The sequence below is a fragment of the Dama dama genome, chromosome 8 (assembly GCF_033118175.1).
Source record: "Dama dama isolate Ldn47 chromosome 8, ASM3311817v1, whole genome shotgun sequence".
NCBI classification, from domain to species: domain Eukaryota; kingdom Metazoa; phylum Chordata; class Mammalia; order Artiodactyla; family Cervidae; genus Dama; species Dama dama.
The window spans coordinates 13,751,485-13,769,542 of NC_083688.1; the positions used below are offsets into that span (position 1 = coordinate 13,751,485).

At 51.8% G+C, this 18,058-nt stretch overlaps 1 protein-coding gene across 3 annotated transcripts in view; it reads right to left on the bottom strand.

Annotated features, from left to right (window-relative positions):
- Positions 1–7,948: 7,948 nt before the first annotated feature.
- The window catches only part of COL16A1 (collagen type XVI alpha 1 chain), a 51,833-nt gene continuing 41,723 nt past the window's right edge, over positions 7,949–18,058 (bottom strand). For all 3 annotated transcript variants that reach the window (XM_061148436.1, XM_061148435.1, XM_061148434.1), the window contains 14 exons: positions 17,896–17,949; positions 17,225–17,269; positions 16,973–17,017; positions 16,624–16,677; positions 16,151–16,204; positions 14,117–14,167; positions 13,727–13,816; positions 12,223–12,258; positions 11,604–11,648; positions 10,574–10,762; positions 10,147–10,213; positions 9,263–9,439; positions 9,013–9,090; positions 7,949–8,292 (listed from right to left, as the gene is read on the bottom strand). In XM_061148436.1, the coding sequence (XP_061004419.1) occupies positions 8,090–8,292; positions 9,013–9,090; positions 9,263–9,439; positions 10,147–10,213; positions 10,574–10,762; positions 11,604–11,648; positions 12,223–12,258; positions 13,727–13,816; positions 14,117–14,167; positions 16,151–16,204; positions 16,624–16,677; positions 16,973–17,017; positions 17,225–17,269; positions 17,896–17,949 (1,188 nt within the window). In that variant the 3' untranslated portion in view covers positions 7,949–8,089. The remainder of the gene's footprint in view (positions 8,293–9,012; positions 9,091–9,262; positions 9,440–10,146; positions 10,214–10,573; positions 10,763–11,603; positions 11,649–12,222; positions 12,259–13,726; positions 13,817–14,116; positions 14,168–16,150; positions 16,205–16,623; positions 16,678–16,972; positions 17,018–17,224; positions 17,270–17,895; positions 17,950–18,058) is intronic.

Below are 18,058 nucleotides of genomic sequence, written 5' to 3' on the forward strand. Positions count from 1 at the left end.
CATGTTTTAACCTGGCAAAAAGGACGCATGATAGTGGCGTAGTTGCTGTCCTCAGTCCAAGTTTCCACCAGGGGAAGGCCCAGGCGGTTACCCTGACAACGGGGAACAGAGGACTCCTGGGAAGGACAGAGGCTAGGGCTAGAAGTACTTCGTTCTAATGTCAGGACACCATGTCAGTAACTTTGGAGTGGGCTGTATGGTATTTGGACAGGAAAATTCCAAGCCGTCAGAATGGAATGGAAACTAGACATCTAGGATCTCTTCTGGCTTGACTTTCACCACCAGACACATCCACAGCTGAACCTTGTTTCTGCTTTGGCCCAGCCTTTTCATTCGTTCAGGCTTTCCTGGTGGCTTGAACGGTTAAGAATCTGCCTGCAATGCGGGAGACACGGCTTCGACCCCTGGGTAAGGAAATGGCTACACCCACTCCAGTATTCTTGCCTGGAGAATCCTATGGACAGCGGAGCCTGGTGGGCTACAGGCCTTAGGGTCCCAAAGACTCGAACAGGGACTGAGCAACACTTTCTTTCATTCTTTCTGGAGCTTTTTCCCCTCTCTTCCCCTGTAGGGTATTGGACATCTATCTGCCCAGGGGCTTATCTTTCAGTATCCTATCTTTTTGCTTTTTCATCTTGTTCATGGGATTCTTGAGGCAGAAATACTGAAGTGATTGCCATTCTCTTCTCCAGCGGACCACATTTTGTCAGAACTCTCCATCGTGACCCTTCTGTTTTGGGTGGTTTTGCACAGCATGGCTCATAGTTTCATTGAGTTACACAAGGCTGACTTGTTTCATAAATGGGAAAATAGGTCCAGTGACTTGCTCTAGTTCACTATGGCTTAGGGGCATAGTGTAGCCTAGAACTGGGGTCAATGGATGCCCCAGGTCTCATCAGGGAAGTCTTGAGAACTGATCCCCAATGTAAGTAAAATCTTGATTATTAAGAGGTGTCAACTACAAATTGGCACTTGCCAAGAGCTTTTGCTAGCGACTGAACTGCACCAGCAAGGGCCCTTGCCGTCTGCCTGTGCTACTGCAGCTGCTGACCTTCCAACACTCTCCAAAGGGAATTTGGGGCGGAGAGGGAGGCACTCTGTGCTCCAGGGAAACTGATGAAACAGGTCTTTAGATAGTTAGATATTTTCAGGAACTGATTTAATGATCCCAATCCTTGCATCTCCTCACATCTAGAAAAGCACTAAATCCCTTGATGGTGACCTCAGTTCCTCGCGATTAGCAGAAAACCTTTTGTGAAGTAAGCGCACGATTGCATTCAACTTCCCCTTTACCACAATCTTATGTATTGACCTTCCCCCACTGCCTCTTTGTAGCAGTCTTTCAGAGCTATCTGAGGTGCTCTCTCCTAGGCTGCAGTCCTCATCTTGCCCCCAAATAAAACTTGACTCACAACTCTAAACAGTTTTTTAGTTGACAAAAGACCTCACAGTCGTGTATTTGCTTCTTTGTGATTTAGGCTCTCCACTTGTTTGCATGCTTATTTGATTAATTTGTTAGTCCTGTGTGGCACAGATTGTGTCTGATTTTGCCTGCCATTGTATCTCCAGAACCTGTATTTTTAAAAATAATTAACAGTGTTACGAGATGTTGTCACTTTTGGCCATCGAGCCATTGTCACCTGCAAATTGGCACTTGCCATCTGTCTCTACAAAGGATCAAATTATGAGCCACTGTTGCTACTGACCTTCAACACTCCCTGAAAGGAGTTAACCGTGGAGATTAGGAATGAGGCATTCTGTGCTCTGGGGAAAACTGGCTGAATAGGTCTTCAGTTAGTTAGGTATTTTCAGGAGACAATGTCATGAGCCCCATTCTTGCATCGCCTTGTATCTATAAAAGAACTAAAATGCTCCATGGTGACATCTGCTTCTCATCACTGGCAGACACATTCTGCAAAAAAATATGGGCTGATTACATGTACTCCCCTTTCACCAAAGTCACATATATACTGAACTTCCTCCTACCACTTCGAGCAGTTTTTCAGAAAAATCTGAAATGCTTTCTCCCAGACTGTAGTCCTCATTTTGCCCCAAATAAAACAACTCACAGCGCTCATGTTTTGCCTTTTTTTTTTCAGTCGACAGCCAGCACTTTCCAAAATCACAATGCTGATCATGCTCCTCGTCCACTGGAGAACCCACAATGGCTTGTCTTCATCCACATCTACAAAATAAGGTCCAACCTCTTCATTGCAGCACACTAGACCCTTCACAATTTGGCCCAGCCTCACCTTTTCATCTTATGTCTTACAGTGCCCATTTGTCTGGTGTTCTGTACTCCTGTGTTCAGTTCCACCATTCAGCCCCCTTTCTTTGGAATGGAGAATCTTGATTTTACCACTTTCTAACTCAATGATCTCAGGCAAGTCATTGAATTTCTGAGTCTCAGTTTCCTCTACTGTCAGAAACCAGTATATAAAGAAATCTGAAAAAAATGAGTTTATGGCACCTATTCATGCCCAGACTTGTGTTCAGACCACTCCTTTTACCCAACCAGCAGCCCTCCCAAGTCCATTCCTTCAAAGCTCAGTTCCAGGGACTTCCCTGGTGGTCCAGTGGTTAAGAATCCACCTTCCAATGCAGGAGACACAGGTTCCATCCCTGATCGGGGAACTAAGGTCCCCCATACCTCGTGGGGTAACTAAGCCAGCATGGAGCAACTACTGAGCCCACATGCCACAACTAAGACCTGACACAGTCAATTAAATAAGTAAATTAAAAAAAAAAAAAACAACTAAATTCCAATCCCATCCTGCACCGAACCCTCCCACATTCCCACCAGCTCTAGAGTTACCCACGCTTTGCACTTGGTACTGTCACTGTGCTGTGTTATAGCCTGCCTGCTGAAGAGTTCTCTTTGATAATTTCCCCCAAACTCATTCCTCCTCTTCATCCCTGAAAATCCACCCAGTCTCTCAGGCCTGAAACCATGGGTCATTCTTGTGTGACCTCTGTTTCTCCACACACTCTCCCACTTCCATGTGCGCTCTAGCTCGAAAATAGACTGAGTTGGCACATTCACCCTAGTCTGGAACACCAGCATCTGTGGCCTGGAGCATGACCATAGCTTCCTGATCAATGTCCCTGCTTTCACTCCTTCCCCCACATTCTGTTTTTCACAGGGCAGCCAGAATGATTGTCTTAAATGTAAATAAGATCATGTCATTCCTGGGCTTAAACTCCTCCTGAGGCTTCCAATAACTCTTACAGGAACATCTAAACTCATCCTGATAGCATTTATGGCCGTGTGTAACCAAGACCCTGCCTGCGTCTTCAGCCCCTCTTCCCGCCACTGTGGCCCTTAGGTCACTCCCAACTGTGCTGGCCTGGTCTCCACCTCTGGAACGTACCAAGCTCATTCCCACTTTTAGATTTTGGATTAGCAGTTCCTTCTGCCTGGAATGCTCTTCCACTGGCTCTTCACTGGCTAGCTTCTCCTTGCCATCCAGGTCTCAGTTCAAATCTCACTTCTTTGGGTGAGAATATTGACACGAGATCTAAAGTAGCATTGGGGGCTTCCCTGGTGGTCCAGTGGTTAAGAATCTGCCTGCCAATGCAGGACACGGGTTCGATTCCCCACTCTGGGAAGATACCACGTGCTGCAGAAAAGCTCAGCCCATGAGCCACAACCACTGAAGCCCAGTGCCTAGAAGCTGTGCTCCGCAACAGAAGCCCCTGCAATGAGAAGCCCGTGCATCCCAACTGGAGAGTAGCCCCCACTCACTGCAACTAGAGAAAGCCCGCGTACAGCAATGAAGAGCCAGCACAGCCAATAAATAAATAAATCTTAAAAAAAAAATAAAGTAGCATTGCCCCCTCCACCCACATTCTAGTCATCTATAATACCACTATGTCTTATTTTTTCATAACACGTGTCACTACTTGAATTGTCCTCTTTAAAGTTTACATGTATACTGTAGGATTGTCCTTTTCCTTATTCACTCTTCTATCCCCAATGCCTAGAATAGTGCCTGGGATGAGTTCAATGACTATTAATAGTTATCAGTAGTAGTAGTATCCTGTACTGGATGCTTGCTACATGTCAAACATTGTGCTAAGTACAATATATTGCCTCAATTTTCACCACAATCCTTTGACATACTGTTACCCTTCCATAATGAGGAGCTGAGGCCGAGAGCATCCAAGTTGCTTCCCAACTATCAAAAGGAAATGGAGAAGGCAGACTTGAAGCCAGGTCCAACTTAACTCATCAGCACTTGTAGTTAGTTGGTCTTCTTCGCCTTTGTAAATCACCACCGCTCCCTACATGCACAGTCCAAAACAATTAGTGGAGTCGAACTGCAGAATCTCCAAAAGAAGGAAGCCCTGTAGTCTGGGCTGAAGGTCAAGGGAGAGATAGTGACACCTGGCCTGCAAACTGGGGCAGTGTGAGATGCACTCATTCTGTTCCACAAGCACAACAACCTGTTGCACTCCCACCACTTGTCAGGCTCTGATCTAGGCGCTGAAGATTAAGCTATGAAAATTTCACACCCCAGCTCCCTCTGCCCAGCAAAGGGCTCATAGGAGGACGTTCTATTGGATGTCTGTGCTATCTGGGGGCAAGGGTATCCAAATCATCTCTCAGGCAGTCGGAAACCAGCCAAAGCCAAGTCCAGGGCTACGCCTCTGAGGACCTGCAGCAGGTCCAGGTGTGTTTCTTTTGGAGAGGACTGGGTAAAATGGAGGTCAGGAGCTTCCAAAGACTGAAAAACAATCAACTTGTTTCCAAAACCTCAGCTACCTGAGGCAGACAGAGGTGGGTGGAGAAGTTCCTGTTTTTGTTTCAGCTCTAGCCAAAGGGGGAACTTGGACTCCAGCCCTTTTTTTAGAGCGCAGAGTACTTTCCTGAGTTCATGGAAGCCCCATGATTGACCCATGAGAGGTGAGGCAGAGCTTGGTAATGGAAGGACCATCCACAAAAATATTGCCACCCCTTCCCTCTCGGCATCCTGGTTCAACACCAAGCTCCAGTAATGATTACTGAGAAGGAATACCAATACCCCCTTAATTATTATGGAATTAATTCTCTTTGATTCTGACTAGATCCAGTTCCAAAATTTAAATTCCAGTTGCATGCCTTGGAGCAGAGGGTGATTTGTAGCTTTCCACAGAACCAACAGAAAAATGAGAACAGCAGACATGGCAATTTGGCCACACACCCCTTTCATTATGCGATCATATGGAGGCTACATTGATACATTCTATTCCCATAAACTATTCAGGACAATGACAAAAAGATTTAGTCTCGGAGGGGGTTAATGGACCACATGTGAAGAGTCTAAACAGATTCTGTTAAATTCGGGTGACAAGGGAAAATATTATGACAGAAAAGGAGATTTCCGTTCCAGAAGACATCAGATTTGGGGCTTTTTCTCTGCAGAATAAACAGGCAGCAGCCTTTTTTCCCTCTCACTCAAATTTGAGAGGGGTTCTCAAATTAAGAATTCCCTGTTATGCAAACCTGACTCGACACAGCCTCACATGAAACCCTGGCTTCCCATCATCTCCTTCCGTCACACTCCACATTCCAACCACATGCCCTTGTCTCTCATCACTCAGCATGCTGCCCCCAGTCATCTCTGGACCTTGGCACACGACGTTCCGTCTGCCTACATCTATCTCTGTCTAGACAGGGTTAGGTCTCTCAGCTCTGTGCTCCCCTGGCGCCTGGTACTGCCCCATCACCCCATGTTATTGTAGCTGTTTGTTTAACTCTGCTGTCCCCCTGCTAGACACTGTGGGGGCACGGCCCTATCTGTCTAGGTTGCCTCTGAATCCCCAGAGCCTGGTACTGTTCCCGGCACAAAATAGAAAGTGGAAATGTACTCATCAATTGCCAATCCTCATGATCTGTGTGTTGCCTTCAAAGCCTGAAATAAATACACTATGAAGACAGGCAGGAATGTGAGCGAGCTCCCTGAAAGGAAGGGAAGGTGCATGCTGCTCCTGCTTTTCCCTAAAAGCTTACCCAACTCCTACTTATGAGCAAAATCCATGGATTTTTTTTTTTTTTGCTGACCACGGTAACATAAGAGACTATAAAATTCAGCTTCCCATCTGGTTCTTCATGGTCCAGGAAAATACAGCAATTTCCAACTCCAGGGAAACAAGCACTCAAATCATGAAAGCTTAAACCTCGCCTGTTGTAGGATCCCACGGAGTAGTATGAATTTGACTCGAGGAGAAAAGAGAAGAAAGCATCCTTACTCTGTAAGGATCCATTCCCTGGTGGTCCTCAGAGGGGATGGGTTTGATGTTTCCTCATAGCAGTTTGCCCCCTCTGGCCTTCAAAGCCAACCTGCTCAATTCAACAGCTGGTCCTTCCTTCTCTTTCTTTCTACTCGTGCCAATGTGCTCTTTATCGTGAAGCCCATCATCAGTTAGGGCTTCACAGATTGGGTTGAAAAGAAGCTGGCCTTCCGATGGGAGCACTTTAACATCTGTCCTCGTCCACTGTCAAAAACTGGCTGCTACTTCCATGTGAAGAGGATGAGTTTGCTTTTTCATGTTTTATGTTGGAATCAGGGTTAACTGAGAATTGCTGGTGAGAGATCAAATAAGAACTGGCTCCTCCTTTATCTAAAAGTATCATGTGAGACACTTGGCAGCCTCAAGAGTTTGCCTTATTTCATTTCTCTCGTCACTGGCACACCTCTCTGCTCCTGGCAGGAAAAAAATAGGTCAAAGTTTCCGAAAAGCTCTTAGCATTTGGGGCTCAACAGGGGAAGGGAATTTTCAAAACCGTGCTGGAAATGCCAGCTCTGGAGAGATTTGACAGCCAGTTTGAAAGCTTCAGGCAGTTTGGATAAGCATCTGGACTTCGGGTACATTTCTCAGCCTGCTCTGTGATCCCTTTGAAGTTTATCCAACTTGAATAAACCTTCCAGAAAGCTGGGGCCAGTAAAAAGGCTTTCTCTGGAAGTCCCCCTGGATGTGCCCTATTGCTTTCTCACAAGGCAGGCATCCCATCAGGATCAAGAGATCTGAAAAGCAGAAAAGGAAGAAGTCTGAGATAGAATGTTTCTGTAATATTCATCTTTCTTTTTTTCTTCTTCTTCTGAGCCTTTTTACAAATGGAGAAGGAGGCAGCAGATGGACCACCAAAGTCCCAGTGGACTTGGAGGCCCATGAACTCAGATCTTATTGTGGCTTGCCCGTGATCCCTTTGCACTGATGCAACCTCTTTCTGAAGGCCTAGGGCTAAAGATGTACAGAAAAAGCACTCCACGTGCTAGATTAACCAAGAATAACAAAAGATGCCATGTGCAGTCCAGGAGGGTGAGTGAGAGGGCCCTCCATCAGTACAGGAAGGAATTTCCATATCATTTCCTGGAGAAGCACTCCCTGCTTCCCTGGGCGAGGGGCTGCCACCTTATCTTTACTCCTGTTCACACAGACTTTTCATGGAATTACTGGAGTGGCAAGAAGAGAGTGTGCTTGCTTGGAAGAGCTGTCAGGCAGATAGATGAATGTACCTCAGCACCAAGTGGCATTTCCCAAGGTGCATCCTGGATGGGGCTTTGGGTCACACCCCAGAGGTGAAGAGGGTGGGTGGGGTACCAGACACCCACCTCTTTTAGGGAAGAAAATAGGGAGTGGCCTTTATGAGCTGGGAAGAGGTCTTCAAACTGCTTTTGGTTCATTCATGAGAAGGGGCTGAGCAATGCCCCCTCTCTGACTTGGAGAAGTGTGCCATGAAGGATAGGAGGCGTGGTCCAGAGGACCAAAGGATGACTCAGAAGAGTCATTGGAGAGGAGAGCTGAGCTGGGGACCCTCTCTACAGCAGCATTCCACAGCTTTACTGGTTGACCACAGGCGATGAAGGAGATGCCCCCTTTTGATCCTGGGACCGAATGACAAGTAGAAGATGACAGAGATGCAGCTGCAGCCCCAGAGAAACCCCAGTGGCACTGAGATTGCAGATAGTTTTATTTCTTTATTTATTGATAAAAAAATATTAATAGCAATTAAAAAAATCCCGAACATTCACAACCCGTCCAGAGTCCTATAAAGTTTGAGCCATTTGTTCCCAATGGAGTCCTTCATCTGATGGAAATGGTGATTTCAGCCAAAAGGCCCCTTCATGTTTTTCATGGGCGGGTACTGTTCCTCCATTGGCATGGCCCCAAAGCAGTCAGAGGGGTTACAGTGGCCAGTCTTGCCCGGCGGGCCCATGGGGCCTGGGGGGCCAGGGATGCCAGGAATGCCTTGCTGGCCCATCGGCCCAGTCGCGCCCATCTTGCCATACCCTGGAGGACCCTGGGGACCTAAGGCAGGAAGGATCAGAGAAGGGAAATCAGGAAACCCAGGTCATAAGAAAAGAAGAAATAACAATCATGGTAAATAATAGGAATACCTTACATCTGATGACTATTTCTCCAGCCACACCATATTTTCATGAAGACTTGATCTGATCCTTACATTAACTGAACAGTAACAATAATACCACTGGCTAATTTTATCCACCTGCCAAGCAGAAGCCAAGTGATTTCTCTGCATTATTCATTGAATCGTCGCAACGATTCCATGAGAAGGGAACTATTATCTCATTTTGGAGATGAGGACACAGGCTCAGAGACGTCACACACCTGCTACGTGGTGAAGCTACATCTCAGAATCAGGCTATCAGACTTGAGTCATTTCTCTCTTAGGCTCGTCGAGGTAATATAGCCAGTAAGATGATGAGCGGGACCCGAGCCTGCATTCCCTGGCCCCACAACATCCGACTCTCTTCCACTGTGCCATGCTAGCCCAGGTTAGGACTTGAGAACAGGACAGGATCTCCCACCTAATCCTCAACACTCCTGCCCCCACCCCACACACACATACCCTAGTAGAGCCTCTTATACACAGTGCCATTACTATAAATGTTGGTTGATAGGCCTATGGTTATTTGAGACTCTATACAAGTATGTTATGGAAAGAACATCAAGAAAGGAGCTCTCAGCTGTTCCAGATTCACAGTCTCAAAGACTGGCTTCTCCTACCTGGGGGGCCAGGGAGACCAATTTCTCCTGCAATGCCAACACCAACATCTCCCTTTTCACCTTTGGTACCAGGCAATCCTGAAACAAAAGAAATAAGATAAGCGGTACCATCCTGGAGTAGAAAAATGATATACCTGGTCAGATTATTTGAAACACACAAATACACACAAATGCTATATTCACAACAGACCTCATGCAATGCTTCTCTGTGCCCCCAAGAACTAGGCATGTAACTGGAGGGCAGACCTACCTCTCATCCCGGGCAAGCCCTGCCGTCCTTCTCTGCCAATCTGACCAGGGAGTCCCGGTGATCCCGGGGAGCCTGGCCGGCCTGGGGGACCGTCCTTCCCTGGGGGCCCCGGCCGCCCTGGCGCTGCTGCCATCTCCATGGGGAAGTGCATCCTGGAGGTGTAGTAAGCCATCCTCTCTGGAGGAAAGGACAGGGACAGGTCACAGGGCACCCCGGGACTCAGAACAACAGGCTGCAGGCGTGGAGTCCAAGACAGCCTTTCCTCAGAGGGATGTCAGAGCAAGGAACACACAGGTGGATCTCTTAAGTGGTCGCCTGTGCCCTCGCCCCCACATTGCTCCCCACAGTGATCTTCCTGAAGCCCAGATCTGATTCCAGCATCTCTTTTCTCCAGCATCCTTCATTAATCCACCACCGCCTCAAAATAAAGTCCAGACTCCTTGCTTGGCATTCAAGGTCTGCTTCCCAAGCAAGATGCCTATCCCTTCTGGAAGGGTCCATGTTTTCCCCAGTCTGTAGCTTATTGATGTTGGATGAACAAATCAACAGGAGAAAAAGCTGAAAATGAAACCACCCCAGCCATCTTAAGGCTGCTGCGTGCCCCTCTATTTAGAGCTCACTCTCCGCAGACACATTTGATATCAATTTTCTTGTCTGTCTCCTCTGCTTCAGTGGGGGCTTGGGGGGGCAGGAGGGAATCATTTTGTCTCTGAACAGAGCAGGTGAGAGGAAAGGCTGAAGTCTAATTGAACAGATGCCTGTAAGTGGGGGAGCGAGGTAAGTAGGGGGGTGGATACTTTAAGGGAAAGGAAGCTGGGGTGGGGTGAAGAAGCAGCTGGGAAGGGCGAACAGCACCCACTGCCAGCCAGTCAGCTGCCAATTACCATCAAACATTTTAATGATCTCTTGTCTGATGAACCTCTTGATTTCATCATAATTCACCATGTCTCCCTGAGGAAAGAGAAGAAACCTGCCTCAATCACACTTTCAAGTCTGGGGCTCATCTCTCCTGGGAATAGATTTCATGGGAATAAAGGATGGGAGGGGTGGGGAACAAAGGTCCCAGAAGCCTCCCACAGACACTGAAGCCAATGTCCTAACCCCCCTAAAGTGGAAGAAAACATTTTGTGCATCTTCCCGGGGAAATGGTCCCCAGCCCCCTCCAGTCTCCCGCACAGTTAAGAACCACCCATATGGGGATCATGCTCTTCTTCTGTAGAGCATAAACAGGAGCTTCTAAAATGGTCTGCGCTCTACCTCGCATGCCTGCTCTGTGGGACCAGTGCCCCTGGCGGCCAGCCTCCTCCTTACCATGGAGCCAGGCACCCCGGGCAATCCAGGGCTCCCTGCAGGTCCCGGAGATCCAGGGTGGCCTCTCTCTCCTGCAGGACCCGGCGGCCCCGCAGGTCCCATGGAGCCACTCTTGCCAGGCCCGCCAGGCATGCCAGCTCTTCCCTTCTCTCCTGCCTGGCCCTTCTGTCCTGAAGGTCCTGGGTCACCCTACGAGGACAGGAAGTCACACAGTCCAGCATTGCCAAGTACTGTCAAGTTTATCTCACGGTGTCTCAGTGGTCTGCCCCCAGCATCTCCCTCTGGACCACAGCATCTTCACAGGTTGTCCCGTGTCTCTGCCCCCAAAGCAGTCCTTTTAAAGGATGGTTTTCATGTTCTTACTCCCTGCTGAGAAATTTCCATGTCTCCCAGCTGCCCTCAGCATAAAGGTTCAATTCCTCGGCCAGGCATTCCAGGCCATCATGATGGGGTCCTGACTACGTCTTCTCCAGCCTCGTTTTCCTTCCTGTGTGCTTCCAGGCATGCCTTGCTGGTTGTAATTCTGACTCAGCCATGTGTCTTAGTCCTCCCTGCCTGGAATGCCTTCTTCCCTCTCCCAGTGTCCTCATCCCACTCGACTGTAAGGTCCCTGTTCTCTGGGCAGCCTCCCTGACATCCCAGTCTCCCTCCCTCTGATTCCACAGCACTGCATCTAAAACCCAACAGGCTCCAGTGTAAATGTGACTGGACTAAGTGGGCACCGGGCCCAAGGCTAGGACAGAAGGCCTGGAAGGTGAGCAAAGCCAAGCGGATGCTCGCGGAATGAATGCATGAATCAGTCAGGAGTGAATGAACACAAGGGTTCCATTCTTCCCACCATAGCTAAGAACCTTGGAACAGCCCCACGTGAGAAGTCTCCAGAGACGAGGTTGCTCCATGTTCCGCCCACTTCTCTTCCCTGCCCACTGGCCTTGCTGTGTCTCCTCTCCATGACTAAAGTCAGAGCTTTGGGCTGGGCTTCATCAACTCATGAGCTGCTCCTCTCAAACCCAGCCAGTGCCCAACTCACCTTTGGACCTGGGGGTCCATAGAGTCCCTGCTTTCCAGGGGGTCCCTAGAAGAAAGCAGAAGTCAGGGGTGAAGTCTGGGCAGCATCTCCAAACCATCCAGGGGGAACAGGTGTCATTAAAGGACCTTCCAAAGCGTCAGGCCCCCAAACTGTGTCCTATTGGGTTCTGAGCGAGAAAGGACGAGAACCTCCCTGCCAAGAGCATGGCCAGCCTTAAGGGAGAATTATGTTTCCAGGATGTGGCCCTTATTATTGTGTTAGCTGGGTCCCTTGTCACAGACAGAGAGAGGTGAGAAGTCAGAATGAAAGGGAGGGCCTGGCAAGAGCTGGTCCCCAGGAGATGTTTATTTGAACTTTATTATTATCATTGGCTTTTTTGGATCAGGTATATGGTTTAAAAGAAAAAAAAAGAATGAAAAATAAGGTTCACTCTTATCCTTCTTCCTAGTCCCCAGTTCCTCTCCTGTAATAACAAGGGCACCAGTTGCCTGTATCTACATCCAGAGATGGTCTGTACATACAGGGAGCATTTACTGAGTGAATGAAGAGGGGTCAGGGCAAAGCCAGGAGCTAAAAGCAGCATCCCCGAGAGAAAATGAGAAGCCCAGCACAATGGTACCTCTTTGCCAGCTGCGCCATCCGCGCCGGGTTCACCCTGGGGAGCAGAGAGCAACGGAGCTTGTGATGAGCCCCAACCCAGCCTGGCATTTCATGCCTCACCTCGCCCACCAGGCGTGGCCAGCCCCCATTCCACCTAGGAGCCACAATCCTCCCCACCTCCCCCAGACACTCTAGGCACAGGCTGTGGACACTCAGACCCCATGCCATGCCCCAGCCTGACCTGGCCACCCCCCGACTGAGCTCTGGGTGGGAAGAGCAGATTGCACCTGCCCTGCTCTTTGCTTGAGATCCTGGCATCTCGCACATTCCCTGGCTCTTGAGTGTATGTTCAGTGTTTGCTGAATGAAGGCTGTGAACCTGTGAACCTCTGTCCTTGATGAAGTCCCAGAGTGTGGCCAGGGCAGCCTCAGTGTCCACTCCTTCCCTGAGACAGGAGAGACTGCCCCCTGGGCCCTGCCCATTTCTAGTGAGATGCTGGGGAAGAGGAATCTATGCTTGCAAGGCAACTGGCAGATTCGTCAGGGGACCCTGGAGGTTCTCAGCCTGTAGGCAGGAGGGACGGAGGACAGATGGGACCTGCTTGCCCAGGGTCCATGGCAGGAGTCAGAGGAGTAGGTGGCAAGACTCGGGCCTCTTGGCAGATGGGCTGGAGTCGTCCACTCCGTTCCAGGGCACCAGCCCCAGACGCATTGCTCTTGCCCCCCAGAAGGAAGTCCGCTTGGGTGGAAAGCACCCCGGCCTGGGGGCTAGGAGACCTGGGTCCCTGCCCCAGCCCCCTGGGAGACTTTTCATCCCTGAACCTGGCAGTCAGTTCCACCTGATGTGGTCCACCCGTCTGGAACCTCTGAAAGAGGGAGTATCACAGCGTGGCTCCGGACCCAAGTTCTGGAGTCAGGCAGCCTCTTTATACTCAATATCTGTGTGACTCTGGGCAACCTACTCAACCTTGTCGAGCCTTGGTTCCTTCATCTGTAAAACGGGGACAATCAGACCTACTAAATAGGGTTGCAGTACAGATTGAATGACAACATGTCAAGCATGTAGGTTACTATTCAGCCCAGTGTCAGAGACCAGTGTATCACACACAGTGTATCACGCTGACACTACGGAGTGGTTTTGGAGTTGCTGAGAGAGCTCCAGCAATAACACTGCGTTTGGGTGCCTGACGTTTACAGGTTTTCTATGCAACCAACAAGCGCCCCTGGGGAGGGGACAGGGGTGGAACAGGGAGCAGTTTCCCCGTCCGACACCTCGAGGAGGGACGTGCGCGTGGGCGCTAGGTCAGAGGCAGCCGTCTGCTGCGTGGCTGGCCCAGCGCTGGCTTGTACAGCCTGCCCTTTATTCCAAATAGGATGCGATCCTCGGGCACAAGCTCCAAGCTGCCATCGTGGTGCTGAACACCTCTCCTTCCCCAGAGACCCCCGAAGTGCAGGGCTGTGTGCAACTGACAAAGTCCACTGGCCCTTTCCCCCGGGGCTGTGCCCTAAGAGGTGGGGTCTTACCGGGGGCCCAGGGTGTCCCGGGGGGCCAGGCTGGCCTGGAAGACCTAGAAGGCCCCTTTCTCCAGTGGCTCCACGGTCTCCTTTTGGACCCTAGAGAAAGAGTTGGAGATGGCGGGAGGGAAGAGTGAACCCCACAGAGCCAGAGGCAGACACTGTGCATGAGGGACCCTGTCCCCCAATTCCGAGGCCCCAGAGGGGGAGGTGGCACTGCCTGAACTTGGGGAAGGACCCTGGGGTAGCCTCCAGGCCTCTCTGAAGGTCTTCACCCCGAGCCAGTTAGGGAGGCTGGCTGGAGGCAGGAGAGGCCTACAAGAGGGAAGGAGGGGGCATGGGGACACGCAGGGACAAACACCGGGGAGGGAGGGGCCCGAGGAGGAGCAGGGCACTCACCACTGCGGAGATCCCAGCTGGGCCTGGCTGGCCTGGAGGCCCCGGCGGACCCTAAAGGGAGACAAGTCAGTGGGTTGGAAAGAGGCTCCCATAATGAGGCCCCGGGAGGCGGCGGGGGACCAACCGCAGGAACAAGCCCTGAACTTGGTTACGGCAGCTCCATCCTGTTCCCTGAGCCTTCATTCCATCTGCTCTTGCATTTGATCTGTGCCTGGGGATCCCTGGGCACACAGGATGCTCACACCTGCCGCTTGCCGAGCGGTACAACTGGGGCCTGCACTGAGGGGATGATCTGGGAGCCAGAACCAAGCGCAAGGGAGTGAAGTACGTGGCACGTGGGCCTGGATGTCTTCTGAGGACCCCCAACAGCCCCCACCCAGCCACCTTCCTTCTGTTCTGTGTGGGGGGAGCAGAGACCAGGAGCTTGTCTCTGTGTGGAGGCAGGTGAGGGACAGGGGCTCAGCTCCAACCCCAACATCCTCGCAGGTAAGCCCCAAGCTCCCTGGTCCCCTGCCGCTTACCATCACTGGGGGTGACGAGCCTCAACTACACAGGAGGGCTCCCACCTGCCCCATCTCTCCACATCCCGCCCCAGAGGCCCGGCTCACGCATCACCTCCCTGATCAGAGCGACACTTCCTCTGAACCCGGGGGGCACACGGGTCTCTTTCGGAGCACTTCCCTCTGTGCTCACAGATGGAAAGTTCCGGAGGCACGGGCTCTGTTCTACTCATCCGAAGCCTTCTAGGGCAGGAGTGGCCAGCCCTCAGCAGGGGGCTGAGCTGGATGGACGGAGGTGGGAAGAGGAGCCCTGCACACCCCAGCCCCCTAGTGAGTCTCCACAATTCAGAGTGTGTGACTCTTTCTCTCTAATGTGGAGGTGGGGGGTGGAGAGGGCTAGACCTGGGGTCCCCAATTCAAGGTCGCTGGACCCCTTGAAAGCCATAAAAACAGTGATGAGGCCCCAAGAGTTCTTGTTGTGGGGTCCTGATCTATTTTTAACATTTCCAAAAGCCTTCTGGAAAGCATACAGCCAGTGTATTCCCTCCTCTCTGGAACCCCACCAGCTCGGAGCCGTCACACTGATCAAAGGCACCCATTGGCAGTCATCTGCATTACAGATGCGTCAAGGAGAAGGGAAAGCCATTATTTCATAAACCTCCTCTCCAAGTCACCCTTTCTCAGTAAACACACCACCCACTCACCCGGCTGCCCGAGCCAAACAGGAGTCATCCTTGATTCCTCTCCTTCTGCCGCCTCCTGCCCCTTTGCCATCTGGGTCATTAGCAAGTCCTCTACCTCCAAACACTTGTGGGGTCGGTCCACCCGCTCCACCACTACCATCCGTCTGTCCATGACATCTCTGCTTCCATTTGCATGTTCTCCTCTCCTCCTGCCCTGAGGTCCTTCACCATCTGCACCACAACCTCTTCCAGCTCAGCCTTCCCGTCCCCACTCACGCCCTCCTCAAACTCCACTCACCCGTGCCCTGCCTGTCTCATGCTCTCTGTAGCAGCTACACCCCTGCCTGGACACTTCTCCCCCAGTCGACTCGATAGCTGGCTCTTGCATGTTATTTGGACCCCTGCTCAAAGACCACTTCTCCAGGGAAGTCACCTCCCAGCCCTGCCTAGGACATCACATTACCGCCTGGTCCCTCCGCACTCATCAACATGTTGTGTCCGTGTGGAAGTTCTGGGATCGGGGGACCTTTCTACCTCACTCATTGCCGTAGCCCAGGGCTTGGAACAGTGCCTGGCATGGAGCAGGTGCTCACTAATTACTTGTTGAATAACTGAATGATCTTTGTTTGATAAGCAAACTGGAATGTGCCCAGAAAATAACGACAATGGCACAGAGCCGGGGAACTGCTGGATGGGGTGAGCCCGGAGCCCCTTCTGGTTCTGCATGGCTGGTGCTGCTCCTGCGGTCAGTTCTTTCAAGTCACCATCAGCTTGCCCACCACCACCACCACCACCCAGCCCAATGCGATCCAAACTCTTAGAGAGACAGAGACTAAAACAGGTCAACTCACAACATGGCCAGGGGGGCCGGGTCTTCCCTGGGGTCCCATGGCACCAGGCTCACCCTGCAGGAGCCAGAAAGAGGAAGAAGTGACATAGAAACAGACTTTACACACACGGGCTGTTAGGTAGGGGAGGGTTGAGCAGAGCAGATGAGACACCACCGGCCAGAGGAACCACGCCGAGCCCTGGCCTCTAGGTCTAAGCCCTAGGGGACCAGCCCTACCTGTGAGTATGGTTGGAGGGGGAAGCAGAGACCAGGCCTTTGAAGGTTAGTGACCCAGCAGTGACCCCATAGGGAGGGGAGCCAGTTATAAGCCTTAAGAGGGGAAGGTGAAGATGTGCAGATTTGGGGAAAACCTCCCCCAGAAGGCCAAGCAGAGGCAGCAACCTTGCCAGTGAGGAGGGAGAAAGTGGCAGCATTCAGGACTCAGCAGAACCCAGGGCTGTCTAAGGGCAGCATGCGTAGACCCCGGGCCCTTACCTCTGCTCCAGGCCGGCCACTGCTGCCCGGGGGGCCTGGCTTTCCACAATCACCCTGGAGGAGAGAGGGGTATCTGGGGCTCACCAGATCTCCACTTGGCTTTGCCACCCCAACTGACCCCACATCAGAGGGGTCCTGCCACATGCCCCCACTCTGATGCCCTTAGGCTGGCAGATGGCAAAGCCCTGACCTGGTCCGCCAGGCACCAGTGGCCTCAGAAGGCCTGGAAGCTGGAATGGCATTTCAGTCAAGGGTCAAGTGGCCTGTCCACTCCAGCTGCCATCTGCCCAGGGTCGAGCCTTGAGAAGAGCCGAGAAAACCTGGCTGGCGGAAGTCACCAGGTCCTTACCTTCGGTCCTGGGAGGCCAGGATGGCCAGGTTTTCCCTTGAAGCCCTGGAAGAAAAAGCAGGAGCTGCCACATCCCTCGCCTCAAGCAGAGGCCGTTTCCCACTCCTCCCTCCCTGGGTCAAACAAGTCAAACCCATCCAAAGTCGTAACTCAGTCTCCAAGGGATGTGGATGTGAGCTGCCCCACCCACCAAGGCACCTGCCCAGGTTTGGAACCTCCCAGTTCCCAGCCCCTTCCTACAGCTCAGCTTACCGGGGGTCCCATGAGTCCGGGAGGGCCAGCAGGACCGGGGTCCCCCTAGGGAAAGAGACCAGGGGCACGGAGACAGGAGCTTTGTCCAGCTTGTACCCACTCATTCACCACTGTCTCCCCCTTTCTTCAGCCCCTCCCCCAGCTCTCCCAGGATGGAGCGTTTGTCACATGGGGCTTGGCCTCTGACTTGGCTGTGCACGCTGAGTGAATCCTGGCCCCTCTCTGAACCTGTTTTCCTTCTTTTGGGTACAGAAGGCAGTTGACCTGGATGCTCTGCCCTTCGCCATGGCCCCCTCCTTTTCAGATGCCCCAGCAAAACCAGGCATGAGGAGCCAGGGCTGCTCAGGTCCTTCCATGTCTGCAGCCAGTTCTTTCTGATGCTCAGCCTAGTTTCTTAGTTGACTGAGCTTCTGGGTATAAATGTACTGCCTTCACTGCCTGCCAGCGCATCCAACCTGGTTAAGGCAGACCGGAAGAATGGAGAAACCAGGGGGCTCTGGGGCCATCAGAGACGTGGGGTGCGGTGAGAGGCAGACTGAAGGAAGGCGGGGGCACCTCCTGAAAGCAGTGTGGGGGATGAGATTCGACTCCCTTCACCAGGGTTCCCTTGGCTTTGGCTCTTGTGGAAGGAAGGAGAAGGAGGGGGGTGCCCTCCTGGGCCCACGTCTCACCCTCAAGCCAGGTTTGCCGTCCTTCCCATCCAGACCATCCAGACCGGCGGGGCCCTGGAAACGAGGAAGAGGCATTTCTGCATGTTGCGCTGGAGCCCTCGGAGGTGGGAGCCTGACCAGCTCTGCCACCCTCTCCACCCCATCCACCCCTCATCCCACTCCG